We start from the raw sequence: 22,008 nt of genomic DNA, 5'->3' as shown, positions 1-22,008 counted from the left end.
GCAGAGTAGAGCAGGTCAGAGTCGGACCAGGGCACCGCGGGGTTGGCTGCTCTTCCCAGACCTCCTTGGCTAGGTCGAGCAGCACGCGGGGCCGACGGCCATACAGGAGCTCAAAGGGGGAGAACCCCGTGGATGCTTGGGGTACCTCGCGCACTGAAAACATCAGGTGGGGCAGCAGCTGGTCCCAGTTCCTCTCGTCTCTCTCAATGACCTTATTCAGCATCTGTTTTAGGGTCTTGTTGAAGCATTCCACCATCCCGTCCGTTTGTGGATGGTACACACTGGTCCTCACCTGTTTTATTTGTAACAGATTGCAGACATCTTTCATCACCCAAGACATGATCGCGGTGCCCTGGTCCGTCAGGATTTCCTGTGGAATACCCACCCAGCTAAATAAATGGAAGAGGTATTACACGAGAAGGTGTCGTGTGATACCTTTTGCTGCCGCCGTGCGTAACGGGATTGCCTCAGGATACCGGGTGGCGTATTCCACGATGACCAGGATGTGTTGGTGTCGCCTTGCGGTCTTCACCAACGGACCCACCAGATAGATCCATTGCCACCCGCTCAAATGGCACTCCTATAATGGGCAAGGGAACCAAAGGGTTTCAATAATTCACCCTCGGAGCTGTGATCTGGCAGTCCGGGTAACTATGGCAGTAGTCCTCCACAGCGTGCTTGACTCCGGGCCAGTGGAACCGGTTCCCGATCCGCTCCCTGGTTTACTCCATCCCCAGGTGTGCCCCAAACGGGTGGGTGTGGGTATGAGTAACAAGTCTTTTGTCTCCCCATTATGCTTTTACTAACTGATACAATAAATCATGCTTGATTGCGAAGTAGGGTTAGCGTCAATCACTTACCCCCTGGTAACAGTATGCCATCCACCGCAATCACCTGGCCCCTAGCGTTCTGGAGATTGGGGTCTTCTAACTGGGTCATCCCGAACTGACATGTGAGGATTCCAGTGTTGGGAGGTCCGTCTAGGGCCTCCACCTCCATAAAGGGGAGCCTGAGGTCTTCCTCGCACGGTGGCTCGCTTGCCGGAGCGGGATAGTCTCCCTCCTCCAGGTCCGACTCGGGCCCAGTGGACACCTCTCGTGCCGGGGGTTGGGTTGCACAGGCCACCGTCCTTTTTAATTTTCTTCCTACCTCCCGTGCTCGCATCCCCAGGTCCCTCCTCCACAGGGCCTGGAAGAGAGGGCAGTCTTGACCGAGGAGAATGGACATGGGTAGGTTAGGAACAGCTACCACGCGAATCTAGCACTCCCCCCTTGGGGTGGTTATCCTCACTGGCACTGTTGGGTACCTCTTCGTGTCCCCGTGTACACAGGACACCGTCACCTCCTCGTCCCCTGGTTCATCCTTCCCCTCTCGTGTGAGCCACTGCTGGTTGGCCAGGGTCCCCATGCTGCCGGAGTCTAGCAGAGCGTGGGTGTCGATGCCATCGATTCGTACAGGAACCATCGGAGGGGCTGTTTCGGTGTGCGCTCAACAGGAGGTGACGTAACTCGCCATCCGGGTTAACCCAGAGCTGGGGGATGCGGAGGGCATGGCCTCCTCCCGGCCGGGACAGCAGAGCAGAGAAGAGAGAGTAGAGTAGGGCAGAGTAAAGTAGAGCAGAGAAGGGCAAAGTAGAGTAGAGCAGAGCAGAGAAGGGCAGAGTAGAGTAGAGCAGAGAAGGGCTGAGTAGAGTAGAGCAGGGCAGAGTAGAGCAGAGAAGGGCCGAGTAGAGTAGAACAGAGCAGAGTAGAGTAGAGCAGGGTAGAGCAGGGCAGAGTAGAGTACAGCAGGTCAGAGTAGAGTAGAGTAGGGCAGAGTAGAGCAGGGCAGAGTAAAGTAGAGCAGAGAAGGGCAAAGTAGAGTAGAGCAGAGCAGAGAAGGGCAGAGTAGAGTAGAGCAGAGAAGGGCTGAGTAGAGTAGAGCAGGGCAGAGTAGAGCAGAGAAGGGCCGAGTAGAGTAGAACAGAGCAGAGTAGAGTAGAGTAGAGCAGGGTAGAGCAGGGCAGAGTAGAGTACAGCAGGTCAGAGTAGAGTAGAGTAGGGCAGAGTAGAGCAGGGCAGAGTAGAGTAGAGCGGAGAAGAGTAGAGTAGGGCAGGACAGGACAGAGTAAAGCAGGACAGAGTAAAGCAGGGCAGAGTAGAGCAGAGAAGAGTAGAGTAGAGTAGGGCAGAGTAGAGTAGGGCAGAGTAGAGCAGGGCAGAGTAGAGCAGGGCAGAGAAGAGCAGAGCAGGGCAGAGTATAGCAGAGAAGGGCAGAGAAGAGCAGGCCAGAGTAGAGTAGAGTAGGGCAGAGTAGAGCAAAGAAGGGCCGAGTAGAGCAAAGAAGGGCAGAGTAGAGTAGAGCAGGGCAGAGTAGAGTAGAGTAGAACAGGGCAGAGTAGAGCAGGGCAGAGTAGAGCAGGGCAGAGTAGAGCAGAGCAGGGCAGAGTAGAGCAGGTCAGAGTAGAGCAGGGCAGAGTAGAGTAGAGCAGGGCAGAGTAGAGCAGGGCAGAGCAGAGCAGGGCAGAGTAGAGTAGATCAGGGCAGAGTCAAATCCTACTCGGAACATTTCAGTAAAGAGAAGGCTGGATTATCGTTGATATATAAAACATATCCCCACAAATCTAAACGTAGCAAGACAGACAAATTGTTAAGAAGTATGTTGGGTCAACATTAGAATCACCCAATAAAAATTGGTCACCGGTCAAATAGTACATTTATGTTCAGAATATACAAATGCAATTTCCAGTCAAGAAACCAGTGTCTTCAGAAAAAAGTTTAATTTACAAAGAGCCAGTGGAAGTTTTACAGTGCAAATTTACACTCAGGAACACTTTGAGGTTAGCAGAACCACAGTTTTAACAACAGTGCTAAAATGACAATTATAGCTGTAAATATGAATAAGACAGAGAGAGGCTCATAGAGGCTCTTATGGCATAACAGTTTTTGTAGACCGTCCGTCTGTGTGTGTGATTTACTGAATATAATCCGACCTGAATATTGAAAGAAACCCATGTGTTTTCAGTACATGAAGAGATATTTAAAGGCCCAGTGCAGTCAAAAACATGATTGCCTATGTTTTATATATATTTCCACGCTATGAGGTTGGAGTAATGCTGTGAAATTGTGAAAATTATGATAAAGCCCTATTAGTGTAAGAGCTGTTTGAAAAGAACGCCTGAAATTTCAGCCTGTTTTGTGGGGATGGAGTTTTGGCCTGCCTGGTGAGATAACAATGAGTGTTCCAAACCTCTCTGCCAATAACAACTAGTTTACAGTTTTCCCTTCCACACTCAGTCCTAGCTATATTTTTGATTGAGAAATTGCTCATGCTAAGAAGGTATTTTTGTTTCTTTTTGACAATTTTAATCGAAAACAATCACAGTAAGTTACTTAATTATTTCCCAGAAATGATTTGATATTGAGATAAAAATGGCTGCATTGGAACATTCATAATCATGTCATGTTGAATTAATGGATGGGGTGATGTTTGACTTCTCAGGCCACTCTTATTACTAGTGAGGGCTGAGGATTGTACTTGCATACCGTGTGTTTTCTAAAGAAGATAAATAGTTTTTGTAATTACAGTGATTTCCCTGAGGAAATTATATGTGGAGCTCAGCTCTGGAAAATGATTGCAAATGTTGCTAAACCATTCTAATGTTCATGCTGCTCTCTCAAATCTCTTCACAACACCTCCTTCATACAGTTTCATAAAGAGTGTTTGGTCTAACCACATATCTACCAGGTTCAACCTCCATCTCTTTAAGTCCCTTTTTAAAATGACTTTACACAACGGCTAATCGACTTTGTTGACATCATGACATTTAGTACTGCATGTACATGTGGAATGATTCACTGTAAACATTCTCCTCCTCAGTCCTCTGCTTTCTACGTGAACTCTCCAGGCCCTGTCTCCAGGCCCTGTCTCCAGGCCCTGTCTCCTGGCCCTGTCTCCTGGCCCCGTCTCCAGGCCCCGTCTCCAGGCCCTGTCTCCTGGCCCTGTCTCCAGGCCCTGTCTCCAGGCCCTGTCTCCAGGCCCTGTCTCCAGGCCCTGTCTGGCATTACATACATAGGACATATACATGTAACTTCAGCATCACAGCTTAGGGTTGGTTTCAAAACACTCGACAGCCTACGCTGAATGACTGCACCTCTTGTCTGTGCTGCTAGCTTGTCCTTATGTAACTGTAGGCAGCCAGATGGTACACAGCTCTTTCGCTCTCACTCCCTCTCTCTCTGCCATGTATAATACACTATCCAGGAGGATTGGCTGAAGAGTCACGATGTGCCATCATGTCTGCATGTCTTTTCAAACAGCTCTTACACTAAAAGGGCATTACAATCATTTTCACAACCTCATAGTGTGGAAATATATATAAAACACAGGTAAATCTCTTTTTTGACTGCACTGGGCCTTTAACCCTATCCTGTGTGTGTGTAGGTGGATGGTGAAGATGTAACAGAGGTGGTTCGGAACCAAGTGATGAGTAACCTTGACTGAGACCTGAAGACCTGTGTTAGCTTCCCAAGCTAATACCTAGGCTTTACCTCAGCGGGCTAACAGTCTTGTGGTGTACAGGAGATCCAGGTTTGAACCCAGTCGGTCACACAGGCCACATCCCGATCCCTGAGTTAGGCTGATGGAACAATATTACACTCTTTGTGTATTCATCCAGCCGTCTGACTCTGGGCAGCGAGGCAGAGAAGCACCTGTGGTTGTGTTCAGTGGCAGTTCAGTGACTGTTTCACAATGTCATAGATGAAACATTTAGTAGTGCCCATGCAGGATGTGTCACAACTGACAGAAGTACGAGATGAGGGTGGGGATACACTTGGGTATACAGTAGAATTCAAACATATGAAACAGGGTTGAGGTTTGAAACCATGATGATGCCGTAACAAATTCAGAGCATTATTATGTCCATATTGAAGTACCGTATATTGTATAGTCCAGGGAACTTATGCACTCATTAGAATCTTATTAACTTTGGTGAACCCATCTATTAGAGAAAGTCCTGGTTGCTCTCACAGTCACAGACAAAAAGGTCTTAGGATTGTCAGACAAACAGTTTCCCTGATAATCTCTCTATTGGGAAATAGTCTGGATATTCATCCCTCAGTCTGCCTTTTCTCTTGGAGAAGGAGACAGACAGACACACAAACCTCCTTGTTTCCACCCAAGAGCTCCCAGCAAAATCCCCAACACCTGCCACCACCGCAGCATCCTAGAGCAGCGTCAGCATCACACCCACACAGCCGTGTTATAGTCAAACAAGGGCAGCATTTTTTCCATTCTGGCCCCTTGTCTCCTGTCTATGTAAAGCCCAGAGAACTGGCCCTGGCTCGTGGGATGTCTCTCCTCAGCCAACTGGGGACATGGCCGTCCCTTACCCTGCTGCCCTACACCTGCCCAGAACGGGAGGTAGAAGCTCCCCTTGGTCTGCTGCTTAGACACTTTCTTGGGCCTCTTAAAGAGCTCGGCCTCCTGACTCTCAGGGACCATCCAGCCTGGCCTCTCCTTAAGTAGCTTGTCCCTGTCGGGCCTCACACTGCGCAGGAACTTCTTGAAGATATTGGTGGTCAGAGAGACCTTCCTGCAGATCTCCTGGGAGCGGCTGAGACAGAGAGGGTGGGCCGGGGAGTCGGGCCTGTCGGTCCAGCCAATCATCTCCTCCTTCTCCAGCTCAGGCAGGTCCAGCCAGTTGCCCACCAGGTCGGCGAAAACGTTGTCCCCCAGCACCAGCGGCTGCCGGTTGCGGCTGCGGCTCATGAGCGAGGAGGTCCAGTCTCTGGAGTCGTCCATGCTGTCCTGGGAGTAGTCGCTGTCCAGCGAGGGGCCTTCCCTGGACAGGCTGTAGAGAATGCCAGGGAGATCCAATACCTGGCCTGAGTGAGCCGGCTGATGATGCTCTGGAAACACTTGGCTAAGACGTGGGCCACAGTACTCCACCTGTGGGGTGGTGTATCCAGACACTCTGCGGGGGAGAGGGAGAGGCTGGTTCTCAGTCTCAGTGTCTACTGTCTCCAGGCTGGAGGAAGAGGGTGAGGTGCCCAGGCTGCTCTGGTGTCCCCCCCGGCTGGATGTCCTGACCAGGGGGGGCCTCAGGGTCTCATCGTGGCCAAAGCCAATGGTAGCATTGGAGCTGGGGATAGGGCCAGGGCATGTGTCCTCTGCTGGTGGGGCCGCCCTTTGGACAGACCTCCCTGAGATGTCTAGCTGCTCTAGCGCTGTCTGCACCTGTAGAAGCTTGAGTTCCTGAAGAGCCCCCATCATGGAGTTCATCTGTGCATGGAGGCCATCTCCTGCCTCCTTCATAGACACCTGTAGAGAGGGAGAGGAGGGAGAAAAACACAACAGGGAAATGGCTAGTTAGCTTCACAAAAGGACCCGCAACACTCATCCATTCAAGCACTTGACCCATAACCTTCTGTCAAACATCAACCATTGTTTTCATTGCCCCTGTACGGTTGAACTTATGTTAGATCACAGCACCTCTTAGGACAAATAAATGCACTCAAGGACAAACCGAAATGTACACATGGTACTAACATATGAATGAATTCTTCATTTAGTGTTGCTACAGTTCTCTGCACTGTTGCCCTTTTGTGTTTTGAGGCCACACATGGTTTGTTCAGTCACGTGACCCGTTTTGAATGATAGGGCCCCCATCTGGCCTGAATATGTGAGAGGACCCTGTCGCCCGGCAGCTGTAGGGAGGAGTAGCACTGGCTGTAGCTCTCTCTCTTTCTCTGGGCCAGCATCCTGTGGGACTGAGCTTACGTCATGTGACCATGTTGTAACTGTTTCCCCTGCAACCAACTAATCCCTGAGGCAACAACCTGACCCCATGTCTTGACTTGTTAAAAATGAAGTCATGCACCATGACTCACTTTGATATGACTGTTATGTCTTTGAAATTAAGAATACACAGAGGCGAATGCAACCTATTAAAAGCAAAGTTGCGTGATCTTACGTCAAATGTAGCTTTACAGAAATAGAAAAGGATTTGCGGATATCCTTTTGAGAATACCATGTTGTATTCGAACATTTGAATAGCGCATTGGTAAAATTGATAAAATAATGGATAACATTTCAGTAGTCTGATCAACTATGGGTTTTCACTGAACACAGATCTCTCTGAATATAGACAGCTTTCACCCTAGAACAACTCCTCCACCTGGGTAACACAATCTGCCCACCATACCAACAATGTAACATTATATGAGATTGCTCCAACTCACATTAGAATACAAACATCGAAACAAGTTAGATAAAGTGCTGTTCAATACAATGACATATAGAAAACCTCTGGTCTGTCAATGTTCTTGAAACTTTTACAGGGCAGAAACATCAACATTCACCTTTATATCAATTAAATATTTCAATTTAAGGGGCTTTACTGGCATGGAAAACATATGTTTACATTGCCCAGCATATCTCCCTCCATACGTCCTAGATCATCAATCTATCCATGAGTCTACGATCCTAATAAATCAACTTACCTTGTTATAACTTTCCCAGAGGTCTTTCCCTTTCTCTTTTCTCCTCTCTGTTGGCTGCTCTGTCAGTCAGTCTCTGCTCCCCTCTCTCTCACCTTTCAAACAGCCCTTCCTGTCAGCCCCTATATGATGCCCCTGCCAATCAGGGCCAGTGCCTGTCCTGGTAGCCAATCAGCTGTGTGTCTAGACGTTAATCCCTAACTGTGGGGGTGGGTTCACTCAAGCACACATTGATTGACAAAGACCGGGTGAGAGTCAGCAGCAGTGGAAGTGGTTTTGGGGTAACAGCAGGGTAAGTTCGGGTGTGAGGGTCGTTATGGGGGCCTTGCCATATGTTTGATTTTTTTTTAACCTTTATTTAACTAGGCAAGTCAGTTGAAAACAAATTCTTATTTACCTTGGCCCAACACTCCCCTAACCCGGACGACGCTGGGCCAATTGTGCGCCACCCTATGGGACTCCCGATCACGGCCGGTTGTGATTCAGCCCGGGATCGAACCAGGGTCTGTAGTGATGCCTCTAGCACTGAGATGCAGTGCCTTAATCCATCTAGACGTGGCGCAGCGGTCTAAATGATTGAAGAACGGGATGTGGGTGGGTGTCATAAATCACAAGGTCAGTGGTACTGTATCTGGGTACCATTAGTGCCTAGTGGGAAAGCATTGGATCCTGTTTTACAGTAACTAACACAGTAGCATATGACAGACAGGAGAGTATCACCAGCAGTGATTGAGAGGTGAATATAATAATGTGTAAGTTTGTCCTAGTGTATGACTGTTGTTTTTATGTAACGACATGTTAATAACATGTTATAATGCTTCATATGTAAAGAGCCCTCATGAATCACATTGAAAATACTTCATACTTTCATATTGAAAGAGTAACTCAAGTTAATCTGCATGAAAAATAATCTGTTGAATTTTGTAATTTGTCTACTTTCAACCGTTGCAAGAGCCACTGCACTGACAAACGCTAAACTGGCCTTTCAGTCCCACATATTCCAACAAAGATCATTACGCATTAAGAAGCACTTGAAAAGGTCTCATAGAAGATGTCATTTGAATCCATACGCAGCTCAGCTGACATTTCCACTGAAATGAAAAGTAACATCAGTAGGCCTACTCTGAAGCATATGGAAAGATAGTGGAATAACTTAGGGTATGAATAACATTGGCAAAGGTCATATAATATGTCTATCTAAGCATATGCTGGAGACAAAGTAGTCTTTGTTTCCTGAGTAGCCATTATAGAAGGAGAAGGTAATTGGAACAATGAGGTCATCTCTGTGTTCTCCTGCAGTTCTAGGCGCTAACACCTATGGTTGACTTCATTAGGTATAATTAGCTGGAGTCTTTAGAAGCTGGGGAACAGACTGTATATAATTACGTTTTACTTCAAACCACATCAAAGTTCAACCAGCATTACCACATGATGCACACTTTCCCAATTACAGACATCTCCATTAAACAACGTGGCTTTTTCAAAAACATTACACCAGTATGATTCAAAAGACTACGTGTCACGCCCTGGTCGAAGTATATAATGTTTGTCTTCATTTATTTGGTCAGGTCAGGGTGTGACATGGGTTATTGTGGTGCGTTTTTGTCCTGGGGTTTTGTGGGGTGTCTAGCATAGTCTATGGCTGCCTGAGGCAGTTCTCAATCAGAGTCAGGTGATTATCGTTGTCTCTGATTGGGAACCATATTTAGGCAGCCATATTCTTTGAGTATTTCGTGGGTGATTGTTCCTGTCTCTGTGTTAGTTGTCACCAGATAGGCTGTATAGGTTTTCGCGTTACGTTTGTTGTTTTGTATTGTTCGTTTGTTCATTTTCATTAAAGAACATGAGTAACCACCACGCTGCATTTTGGTCCGCTCCTCTTTCAACAGACGAACGCCGTTACACTACGTCACAAGGTATAGAAGTTAACCTTCTACAGCTTCACTACAACCCCTGTTTGGAGATGCTACTATTCATCCTATTCTCATGGAATCTAGCTGGCTAACTTGTTCATGCCATTTTTTTATGCCTTGCTTACTGCTCACATGCAACCCTTCCCTGTGCCCCCAAATACACGCATTCCCTCCAGTTATCAAAAACCACATGTCGTTTACTCCATCTTGACTCTCTGGCTCTGTTAAATGATTCATAATGTGCCCTGCGGAGCAGTCCTATTGTTGGCCTCACTGTGCCACCTAAGGCACTTGCTCTGCCAGCGCATGGCCACAACTTTTAACCCAAATATGTCAGACATTTCCAGATTTTTATTTTTAACTAGGCAAGTCAGTTAAGAACAAATTCTTATTTTCAATGACAGCCTAGGAACAGTGGGTTAACTGCCTTGTTCAAGGGGCAGAATGACAGATGTGTACCTTGTCAGCTCAGGGATTCGATCTTGCAACCTTTCGGTTACTAGTCCAACACTCTAACCACTTGGCTACTTGCCACCCCAAATCATATCCTATAGCTGGCATCAGATTTTTGCTGGATGAGACTGACTGAGTGACTGCTCACCCCCCTGTCCCCCAGGGCAGTGTACTGTACCTCCCCAGATGTTTACTGTAATGTGTTGCAGAGATGGATGGGGTGAGTGACTCATAGAATACGGCTGCTATTCGCCTCCCTCTCATATTAACTGGAACAGACAGGCGCTGCTCCACATCCTCCAGGTTGAAATCTGTGAATCAGGAGCTTCAGGGCATGAAACACTGTGTGGTACCATTAACTTAAGCAATGTCTCAAATACTGACGCTAAGTCCGCAGCTTTCAGTAACGTTAGTGTGCTAGCATTACTTCAGCAGTGTGATATGTTACTGTTTGCCTGTAACTGTCAGCTGTAAGGGTTTGGGGAATGACTGAGTATGTATTGAGAAGTAAGAGTGCAGGCTAAAGGCAATCCAGCCATCCTCACACACAAACTAAAGCTAATTGTCAATGAAGAACTCAATACTCTCAAACTCTGGGAGTAATCGCTGCCAGTCTCGAATTAATGTTGAATGATCAGCCATTAAAGGCCCAGTGCAGTACAATTTATGTTTTTCCTGTGTTTTATATCAGATTGCACAACAGCTTATGAAACTAACATTGTAAATGTGTGAAAAAAATGTATCACTGTTATTGCCTGATAGTTGCTGGTTCAACCTGGTTCAACCTGGACTCAGGGGTAGACGTCACATAATGAACACTCAAATAGATATGATATGTTGGGTTTGGTATGGTATGTATCAATTTGTGGATGTAACATGATATGTTAGGAATTACAATTAGTATTATATTTTACGAATCACAAATCGTATGATACAATATGTTAAGAATTTGAAATATGGATGATATGTTACAAATTCCAATTTATTGTGGCTAATGTTAGCTAGGTGAGCTAGGGGTTAAGGTTAGGAGTTAGGTTAAATGGTTAAGGGTTAGTGTTAGGTTTAGCTAACATGCTAATTAGTTGCAAAGTGGCTAATTAGCTACATTTGTCAGTGATGAGATTCAAACACGCAAACTTTGGATTGCTATACGTTTGTGTTTTTTCCTTTAGTTTTTGCCTTCAGTAACCTTCTGTCTTATGTAACATATCATATTTATTTGAGTGTCCTGGATTTTCATTTACTATGTCACGTCTAGTCTATGAGACCAGCCTGGCTGGTTGAAAATACAATCTACACAGGACCTTCTACTCAGCAGGTTTGCATGGGTGGGAGTTTCGGTAAATTGGTTAATAGACAAGTAACAAAGAGAGTTCCAAACCTCTCTGCCAATAATAGCTAGTTTTCAGTTTTCCCATCCCACTCAGACCACTCCCAGACAGGCCGACGTAAATTCTTGCTTGAGAAATATCTTTTCCAAAAACCTATTTTGCCCATTTGAATGGAAATCGATTACAGTAAGTACTTAATTGTTACCCAGAAATGATTTGATATTGATATAAACTGCTGCATTGGGCCTTTAAAAGTTAAGAAGGTGATGATGTCAGTGCTTCTTTCTTCAAATTCATATAAAATGTTCGCAGGAAAGCAGGAAAGGAGTGTTCAGTTAACACACATTAGTCATTGAATATGCATGAATGTGAATTAAATCCAACCCAGCATAAATAAACAAACACTATATTGCGCTCAGTTGAGATTAGGGTCTGTGCTCTTACGTGTTTTCTCATTCAGTTAAGGAGAAAATAAATGCGAGCAAACCTGACCCAGTTGGAATGGTTAAAGCCGGCTCCCTGTATGTGTGGTTGTTCGCAGAACCCGCATTGACACGGTTAAACTGGATTCAGTGAAGCATACCAACACACAAAAACACGTCTTTAAGTGTCAGTTCATTGTAATAAGGGACAGTCAACTAAACACCCTTATTTAATGTCATGAATGTAAAGAGAGCCATTCAGAGTTGTTGACCAGAGGCAGGGGAAATGGGAGGCCAAGGCCAGTTTATCAAACCCTGGGCTTTTAGAGAGGGCGTTATCCCATACACACACACGCGCAGGCACATGCACGCACACACAAACATCCCCACAACCCCCCACACCCCTCTCATTGAGTATGAATGGTAGGCTGTGTTGGTCAGGAGCAGTAATAGGATGTTTGTTGGGGGCATACAGGCCATGCCTCTGTACTAGAGATGGTCAATATGGACAAAAATACAATTGACGCAATAACGATAAATAGTTTATAACATGAATGTGCACCACAGTTTTTTTATTACCCTTTAAACTACTACTACTAGTTTTATTGTTGTAGCCATGTTATAGAGCAGAGCCCTGTTGTGGGGTGAGCCGCTACACTGCGCTGACCATTGAGCAGGGACCAGAGGTGGGGTGAGCCAGACCAGGCCCCCTGGGGCATCTAACACTGGGAGGTGGTCTAATGGGCAGTTTCCTGGCCCGAGTGTAGCTGGAGAGATTACCAAGCTACTTCTTTGGAAGAACCGTTTTGGAGACAGTTGGTGATCCAATCTGGAGCCTTGGCTCACAATGACCAACAGCAGAACAGAAAGTCTGTACATGCTGTGTGCTGTTCAAGTGAGCATTAGTTTACTATCCAAACATAATGCATAACAATAACAATATCAAATGTTACTGCATCATTGTACTGCAAACGCTCAAGATAATTGTAATTACTTTATCTATTTTTGACTTGCCTATTTAACTAGGCAAGTCAGTTAAGAAAAAAGTATTATTTACAATGATGGCCTACCGGGAACAGTGGGTTAATTGCCTTGTTCAGGGACAGAACGAAAGTATTTTAACTTGTCATCCCGGGATTCAATCTAGCAACCTTTCAGTTACTGTCCCAATGCTCTAACCACTACAAACCTGCTGCCCAAATAACCATGATATTAATTAGGTCTTGAGCAACTTGCTTATGTTTTCTGTTGAAGAATTGACTTTCACTGTGAATCACATTCATCAGATCTCTGTGCAGATTGGAGTGGCATAAAATACATTAGTCCTTGTGGGAGGTTATCAGCGATCTCTGAAACACAATGATCACATCATGCAGCTGCCAATGTGACCTCAGACAATTTTAGCAGAGGGGAAGGAAGGGCTGGCTGGAGAATGGAACCACAGGAGAGGCTCCAAACAAACGAAAAAGAGACCACTGCTCAGACTCAGAGCCATACCACTACCAGCCCAACGCCCTCGAGGTAACAAAGAATAAACAAACTCTGTGAGCACAGTAGCTTGGTTAACCACCTCAGGACATAACCGCATTGCCAGAGTTCACCTCTCAGAAGTTCCATGACCTTTGCGGCTCACTCACACCCTCCTTTGAATAGAATTCCAAATGGACAGCCAGTTAGTTTAAATGTTGTGAAGCGAATAACAGCTATAGAAGAACCATGAAATACAAAAACGCGTGTTAGTATTGATATCAAAAGCTTTGATATCCTTTAGTCTCAGAGATAACAGCACCATGCAAGTGTTCAACTGCCATTTAGAAGATACTCAGGGGAACATTGAAAAGGACTGAGTCTTTGTGTGACTCATTATGAATCATCGTCGCTTAGCAACATTGAATTGTTAGAAACGGAAGAGTTTGTTTTGCCATGCAGGACTTCCATATGAAAGGAAATGTAAGTAAAGAGTCAAGGTTAGGAGATCTATCAGGCTCTGGTATGTTTCCAGTAGTCAGCACAGGTTTAAATAGTCCCAGATATACGGGCGGCTGGTAGCCAGGCCAGGTTAGAGCATTGGGTCTCTGCTGCCAATGACTGGAACGAACTACAAAAATCTCTGAAACTGGAAACACTTATCTCCCTCACTAGCTTTAAGCACCAACTGTCAGAGCAGCTCACAGATTACTGCACCTGTACATAGCCCACCTATAATTTAGCCCAAACAACTACCTCTTTCCCTACTGTATTTATTTTATTTATTTTGCTCCTTTGCACCCCATTATTTTTATTTATACTTTGCACATTCTTCCACTGCAAATCTACCATTCCAGTGTTTTACTTGCTATATTGTATTTACTTTGCCACCATGGCCTTTTTTGCCTTTACCTCCCTTATCTCACCTCATTTGCTCACATCGTATATAGACTTGTTTATACTGTATTATTGACTGTATGTTTGTTTTACTCCATGTGTAACTCTGTGTCGTTGTATGTGTCGAACTGCTTTGCTTTATCTTGGCCAGGTCGCAATTGTAAATGAGAACTTGTTCTCAACTGGCTTACCTGGTTAAATAAAGGTGAAAAAATATATATATAATAATAATAATAATAAAAAGTTGGGACAGCAACGCTGAGCTGGCAGGTTGGAAAAATCTGCTGTTCTGCCCTTGAGCAAGGCAGTTAACCCTCTCAACAACTGCACCGATGATGTCGATTAAGGCATCCCCCTGCACCTCTCTGATTCAGAGGGGTTGGGTTAAATGCATTCAGTTGTGCAATTGACTAGGTATCAAATGAAATCAAACTTTATTTGTCACATGCGCCGAATAGAACAAGTGTAGACTTTACCGTGAAATTCTTACTTACAAGCCCTTAACCAACAGTGTAGACTTTACCGTGAAATGCTTACTTACAAGCCCTTAACCAACAGTGTAGACTTTACCGTGAAATTCTTACTTACAAGCCCTTAACCAACAGTGTAGACTTTACCGTGAAATGCTTACTTACAAGCCCTTAACCAACAGTGTAGACTTTACCGTGAAATGCTTACTTACAAGCCCTTAACCAACAGTGTAGACTTTACCGTGAAACTCTTACTTACAAGCCCTTAACCAACAGTGTAGACTTTACCGTGAAACTCTTACTTACAAGCCCTTAACCAACAGTGCAGCTCAAGAAGAAGATCAAATATTTACCAAGTTGGCTAAAATAAAAAGTAATAATAAAAAGTAACACAATAAGAATAACAATAACGAGGCTATATACAGGTGGCACCAATACCGAGTCAGTGTGCAGGGGTTAAGGTAATGTGCACATGTAGGTGGGGGCGAAGTAACTATGCATAAGTAACAAACAAACAGCGGGTAGCAGCAGTGTACAGGAGGGGGAGGGTCAATGTAAATGGTCCGGTGGCGATTTTTATGAATTGTTCAGCAGTCTAATGGCTTGGGGGTAGAAACTGTTAAGGAGCCTTTTGGTCCTAGACTTGGTGCTCCGGTACCGCTTGCTGTGCGGTAGCAGAGAAAACAGTCTATAACTTGGGTGACTGGAGTCTCTGAGAATTGTATGGGCTTTCCTCTGACACCGCCTATTATATAGGTCCTGGATGGCAGGAAGCTTGGTCCCAGTGATGTACTGGGCAGTACTCACTACCCTCTGTAGCACCTCGCGGTCAGATGTCGAGTAGTTGCCATCCCAGGCGGTGATGCAACCAGATGCTCTCGATGGTGCAGCTGTAGAACCTTTTGAGGATCTGGGGACCCATGCCAAATCTTTTCAGTCTCCTAAGGGGGAAAGGTTTTGTCGTGCCCTCTCCACGACTGTCTTGGTATGTTTGGACCATGATAGTTCGTTGGTGATGTGGGCACCAAGGAACTTGAAACTCCCGACCCGTTCCACTACAGCCCCGTCGATGTTAATGGAGACCTGTTCGGCCCGCCTTTTCCTGTAGTCCATGATCAGCTCCTTTGACTCGCTCACATTGAGGGAGAGGTTGTTGTCCTGGCACCACTCATTGTTGTCGTGATCAGGCCTACCACTGTTGTGTCATCAGCAAACTTAATGATGGTGTTGGAGTCGTGTTTGGCCACGCAGTCATGGGTGAACAGGGAATACAGTAGGGGCCTAAGTACACACCCCTGAGGAGCCCAGCGTGGCAGATCCTTGTCCCCTTTCAAAGTCCACTGTTCAGCTTGACCTCTTGACACCACACTTTCCCACACATAGTGCTGCGCTACCTACCAGCTATGGCGGGTGGATCAGAGGGTCAAGTCAAGGTCTGTTGCAGATGTTTGTCATTTTCTTGACATTACAGAGACCCCAGATGATAAAACAGTGCATAAAATGAGACATAACATCCACATGTACAATAAGAAGGCTAATCTACTGCCCGTATTCTATTCTATTCCACTCTATTCTGTTGCACATATACACACCCTTGCTTTTCCCCACTGGCAGTGTACCTCTGTGCCATGGGTGTTCAGGGAGCCAGGAATGGGAAGACACAGACAGACATGTGTGAACATTGGCATGGGCAACACAAGCGAATTCAGTGCAGACAACCCAGAAGCCACAGAAGAGTAATGTTGCAGACCTTGCATGCCTTGCCATGGCCATGTGGGTTAAGTTTAAATGAACATCCTTTCTCAGTTTAAAAGGAGTTTGAAGAGAGTGTATAGCCTATACAAGCCTCGGTGGTTAGGAATATGAATATAAGAATATTAAAAGAAGCAGCAGTTGAATATGAAAAGAAAAGGCAGCAGGAAGCTTGACCATTCATTATACTGTACCATTTCTTCCCGTTCATGGCGCCCAGACACATGCACAACGGTCTGCAAAAAGTACATGACATGATGTTCGCACTGAGCTATTTGATTTGCTTGAGTAAACCATTTATAAACGGAGTCAATTGCACCGTGCCTTATTATGCAACCCCCCCCCCCCCCACGGTGCAAAATCTGGTTGAAACAACGTTATTTCCACGTCATTTCAACAAAATAATTAAATGTGATGACGTTGAATCAACGTGGAAAAGTGATTGGATTTGCAAAAAGTCATCAACGTTAGTCTTTTAACCTAAATCCCAAAGACATAGTGACATTTGTTGTTGATTTCACGTTAGTTGACAATTCAACCAAAAAACGAAACGTTGAAATGTCTGTGCCCAGTGGGTTAGCTGTATAACAATAACGAAATATTGTATATTGTATGTATATTTTAGCTGCTGTTTACTCTTTTATTACCCAGTTGCATTTTAACTTGCAAAAATCTGAATGCAAAATCTGAATGTATATACTTCAATTGTATATCAGAACGGTATTTACAGTAAAAACAAAACAAACATACATTGTATACTATAACATGCAGAAAACTCAAATAAGACAACATACCAGTTCCTGCTTCAGACGTCTTAAGCAAGTATCCATATTTATTTGCTCTGACTTGGGAAGCTGTCGTTCTATTTTTGTAGATGTAAGCTTTTTCAACTGAAATACTTGCTCGTTCTTTCAAGCATGTCTCTAACAAATGTCACTCGCGTAGTATAGGCCATTAAATTGTGCGCAGAAAAAAAAAACTTTGATAAAGAGACGACTGTCGTCCTGACTATGGAACGCTGTAAAGACGCTCTTGTTCTGGAATACGCGCGTCTTGTCATGTGGATTCCAAAGGCATGAACTCTAAAATCTGTCACTCTGTATATTTAAGCCTACTCCAAAAATGATTGTTAAACCCAAAGCATGCTTTAGGTTTGCACGGCTGCCTGTCGATATCTCCGACTTGTCATCCCATGCCTTGCTTACAGTGTGCAACCTATATTTTTTCTCATTCATGAGAAGCGCTTCGGTTGATCATCCAATGAGGTTGCGATATTTTCTATCGCACAGTGCTGACGCTGTTGGAGCCGTAATTAAAAAGGCATGTATTTGCAATAGAGGTCAGGTTATGTGTTATGTCCTTGTGGTATTGAAATGAACCAATCTACATTTAGTTGAAAATATATAGTAGGTCTATATGTTGACAGTATTTTAGACTATATAACATACTCATTTGAATGAACTACAGTAACAATTTCACTGGTGTGAAGACACCTGTTCATTTGAAATGATTTAAATGGAATTGAAATGGAATGTAAGGCCCCGTGTTTGACACACAGATGATGATTGGTTGAAAGCCAGTTGTGTTATGCTTGACATTGGTGCTACAAGCATAATTCACATGATCAGTTCCACATGTGGGTAAGCAGACCCATGAGCCACTGCGGGCCCTTTTTGTGGCCGCCACCCCCATCAAAGTTGCCCAAATCTGCAAAAAGGTTTTACTCAGAGGAAGTGTTGAGGGAAGTGACTGCTAATAGGAACAGTACATAGGTTATATCAGGAGGGCAGAACATTGTCACCCTCACAGCAAGGAAGCACCTGAGTGACAGTCCTTTGTTGTGTGATCCCTGACCCGGATACAATACTAACTCAGTGGAGGAAGGAAGAGGTTGAACCTGACCTGCACTCCATTCATAGTTATTCCGCTCTTGCAGAAGTGACATGCCTCTTGTATTGCAGACAGAGACACTTTGACCAGAATTCAGAAATGGAACTGGGAGTGGGAGCTCCAGAGCTCCTGGTGTATGACCTGATTCCATCTAAATACTATTATCATCTTTGTTTTTGTATCTGCCCCGCTGGGCTTTCCCAGGTGGATGTGAGAGAAGGAAGTAGCTCCGACTCCAACTCCAAAAGCAAGGAAATGGGCAGGATGTATGAATTAATTATCTGAAACATCAGTGTACTTTAGAGAGAAAGAGAGAGGCTGCTGCCTTCAACCCGCTGTCTCCTGAAACATCAGTGTACTTTAGGGAGAAAGAGAGAGGCTGCTGCCTTCAACCCGCTGTCTCCTGAAACATCAGTATACTTTAGAGAGAGAGGCTTCTGCCTTCAACCCGCTGTCTCCTGAAATATCAGTGTACTTTAGAGAGAGAGGCTTCTGCCTTCAACCCGCTGTCTCCTGAAACATCAGTGTACTTTAGAGAGAGAGGCTGCTGCCTTCTACCGGCTGTCTCCTAAAACATCAGTGTACTTTAGGGAGAGAGGCTTCTGCCTTCAACCCGCTGTTTCCTAAAACATCAGTGTACTTTAGAGAGAGAGGCTTCTGCCTTCAACCCGCTGTCTCCTGATTCATCAGTGTACTTTAGAGAGAGAGGCTTCTGCCTTCAACCCGCTGTCTCCTAAAACATCAGTGTACTTTAGGGAGAAAGAGAGAGGCTTCTGCCTTCAACCCGCTGTCTCCTGAAACATCAGTATACTTTAGAGAGAGAGGCTTCTGCCTTCAACCCGCTGTCTCCTAAAACATCAGTGTACTTTAGAGAGAGAGGCTTCTGCCTTCAACCCGCTGTCTCCTGAAACATCAGTGTACTTTAGAGAGAGAGGCTTCTGCCTTCTACCGGCTGTCTCCTAAAACATCAGTGTACTTTAGGGAGAGAGGCTTCTGCCTTCAACCCGCTGTTTCCTAAAACATCAGTGTACTTTAGAGAGAGAGGCTTCTGCCTTCAACCCGCTGTTTCCTAAAATATCAGTGTACTTTAGAGAGAGAGGCTTCTGCCTTCAACCCGCAATCTCCTGAAACATCAGTGTACTTTAGGGAGAGAGAGGCTTCTGCCTTCAACCCGCTGTCTCCTAAAACATCAGTGTACTTTAGAGAGAGAGGCTTCTGCCTTCAACCCGCTGTCTCCTGAAACATCAATGTACTTTAGGGAGAAAGAGAGAGGCTTCTGCCTTCAACCCGCTGTTTCCTAAAACATCAGTGTACTTTAGGGAGAGAGGCTTCTGCCTTCAACCCGCTGTTTCCTAAAACATCAGTGTACTTTAGAGAGAGAGGCTTCTGCCTTCAACCCGCTGTCTCCTAAAACATCAGTGTACTTTAGGGAGAGAGGATTCTGCATTCAACCGGCTGTTTCCTAAAACATCAGTGTACTTTAGAGAGAGAGGCTTCTGCCTTCAACCCGCTGTTTCCTAAAACATCAGTGTACTTTAGTGAGAGAGGCTTCTGCCTTCAAACCGCTGTCTCCTGAAACATGAGTGTACTTTAGAGAGAGAGGCTTCTGCCTTCAACCCGCTGTCTCCTAAAACATCAGTGTACTTTAGGGAGAGAGAGGCTTCTGCCTTCAACCCGCTGTCTCCTAAAACATCAGTGTACTTTAGGGAGAAAGAGAGAGGCTTCTGCCTTCAACCCGCTGTCTCCTGAAACATCAGTATACTTTAGAGAGAGAGGCTTCTGCCTTCAACCCGCTGTCTCCTGAAACATCAGTGTACTTTAGGGAGAAAGAGAGAGGCTGCTGCCTTCAACCCGCTGTCTCCTGAAACATCAGTATACTTTAGAGAGAGAGGCTTCTGCCTTCAACCCGCTGTCTCCTGAAATATCAGTGTACTTTAGAGAGAGAGGCTTCTGCCTTCAACCCGCTGTCTCCTGAAACATCAGTGTACTTTAGAGAGAGAGGCTGCTGCCTTCTACCGGCTGTCTCCTAAAACATCAGTGTACTTTAGGGAGAGAGGCTTCTGCCTTCAACCCGCTGTTTCCTAAAACATCAGTGTACTTTAGAGAGAGAGGCTTCTGCCTTCAACCCGCTGTCTCCTGATTCATCAGTGTACTTTAGAGAGAGAGGCTTCTGCCTTCAACCCGCTGTCTCCTAAAACATCAGTGTACTTTAGGGAGAAAGAGAGAGGCTTCTGCCTTCAACCCGCTGTCTCCTGAAACATCAGTATACTTTAGAGAGAGAGGCTTCTGCCTTCAACCCGCTGTCTCCTAAAACATCAGTGTACTTTAGAGAGAGAGGCTTCTGCCTTCAACCCGCTGTCTCCTGAAACATCAGTGTACTTTAGAGAGAGAGGCTTCTGCCTTCTACCGGCTGTCTCCTAAAACATCAGTGTACTTTAGGGAGAGAGGCTTCTGCCTTCAACCCGCTGTTTCCTAAAACATCAGTGTACTTTAGAGAGAGAGGCTTCTGCCTTCAACCCGCTGTTTCCTAAAATATCAGTGTACTTTAGAGAGAGAGGCTTCTGCCTTCAACCCGCAGTCTCCTGAAACATCAGTGTACTTTAGGGAGAGAGAGGCTTCTGCCTTCAACCCGCTGTCTCCTAAAACATCAGTGTACTTTAGAGAGAGAGGCTTCTGCCTTCAACCCGCTGTCTCCTGAAACATCAATGTACTTTAGGGAGAAAGAGAGAGGCTTCTGCCTTCAACCCGCTGTTTCCTAAAACATCAGTGTACTTTAGGGAGAGAGGCTTCTGCCTTCAACCCGCTGTTTCCTAAAACATCAGTGTACTTTAGAGAGAGAGGCTTCTGCCTTCAACCCGCTGTCTCCTAAAACATCAGTGTACTTTAGGGAGAGAGGATTCTGCATTCAACCGGCTGTTTCCTAAAACATCAGTGTACTTTAGAGAGAGAGGCTTCTGCCTTCAACCCGCTGTTTCCTAAAACATCAGTGTACTTTAGTGAGAGAGGCTTCTGCCTTCAACCCGCTGTCTCCTGAAACATGAGTGTACTTTAGAGAGAGAGGCTTCTGCCTTCAACCCGCTGTCTCCTAAAACATCAGTGTACTTTAGGGAGAGAGAGGCTTCTGCCTTCAACCCGCTGTCTCCTAAAACATCAGTGTACTTTAGGGAGAAAGAGAGAGGCTTCTGCCTTCAACCCGCTGTCTCCTGAAACATCAGTATACTTTAGAGAGAGAGGCTTCTGCCTTCAACCCGCTGTCTCCTAAAACATCAGTGTACTTTAGAGAGAGAGGCTTCTGCCTTCAACCCGCTGTCTCCTGAAACATCAGTGTACTTTAGAGAGAGAGGCTTCTGCCTTCAACCCGCAGTCTCCTGAAACATCAGTGTACTTTAGGGAGAGAGAGGCTTCTGCCTTCAACCCGCTGTCTCCTAAAACATCAGTGTACTTTAGAGAGAGAGGCTTCTGCCTTCAACCCGCTGTCTCCTGAAACATCAATGTACTTTAGGGAGAAAGAGAGAGGCTTCTGCCTTCAACCCGCTGTTTCCTAAAATATCTGTGTACTTTAGAGAGAGAGGCTTCTGCCTTCAACCCGCTGTCTCCTAAAACATCAGTGTACTTTAGGGAGAGAGGCTTCTGCCTTCAACCCGCTGTTTCCTGAAACATGAGTGTACTTTAGAGAGAGAGGCTTCTGCCTTCAACCCGCTGTCTCCTAAAACATCAGTGTACTTTAGGGAGAGAGAGGCTTCTGCCTTCAACCCGCTGTCTCCTAAAACATCAGTGTACTTTAGGGAGAAAGAGAGAGGCTTCTGCCTTCAACCCGCTGTCTCCTGAAACATCAGTATACTTTAGAGAGAGAGGCTTCTGCCTTCAACCCGCTGTCTCCTGAAACATCAGTGTACTTTAGGGAGAAAGAGAGAGGCTGCTGCCTTCAACCC

The 22,008-nt window shown here is 45.5% G+C and overlaps 1 protein-coding gene across 2 annotated transcripts; it reads right to left on the bottom strand.

Annotated features, from left to right (window-relative positions):
• Positions 1 to 2,742: 2,742 nt before the first annotated feature.
• Positions 2,743 to 17,394, bottom strand: LOC109877199 (PAK4-inhibitor INKA2-like). Of its 2 annotated transcripts, XM_020469505.2 has the most exons (3): positions 16,981 to 17,376; positions 16,381 to 16,422; positions 2,743 to 6,303 (listed from the first exon to the last, which is right to left on the bottom strand). In XM_020469505.2, the coding sequence occupies exons 1-3, from the start codon at positions 17,014 to 17,016 to the stop codon at positions 5,224 to 5,226; spliced, it is 1,158 nt and encodes a 385-aa protein (XP_020325094.1). In that variant the 5' UTR covers positions 17,017 to 17,376; the 3' UTR covers positions 2,743 to 5,223. The 2 variants fall into 2 exon arrangements, with proteins under 2 accessions (XP_020325094.1, XP_020325095.1); XM_020469506.2 differs by lacking the exon at positions 16,381 to 16,422 and having other exon boundaries at positions 16,981 to 17,394.
• Positions 17,395 to 22,008: the final 4,614 nt, after the last annotated feature.

The sequence above is a fragment of the Oncorhynchus kisutch genome, linkage group LG1, assembly GCF_002021735.2.
Source record: "Oncorhynchus kisutch isolate 150728-3 linkage group LG1, Okis_V2, whole genome shotgun sequence".
In the NCBI taxonomy this organism is placed as follows: domain Eukaryota; kingdom Metazoa; phylum Chordata; class Actinopteri; order Salmoniformes; family Salmonidae; genus Oncorhynchus; species Oncorhynchus kisutch.
Note: the sequence above shows the minus strand (reverse complement) of the source record. Positions and strands in the feature narration are given on the sequence as shown.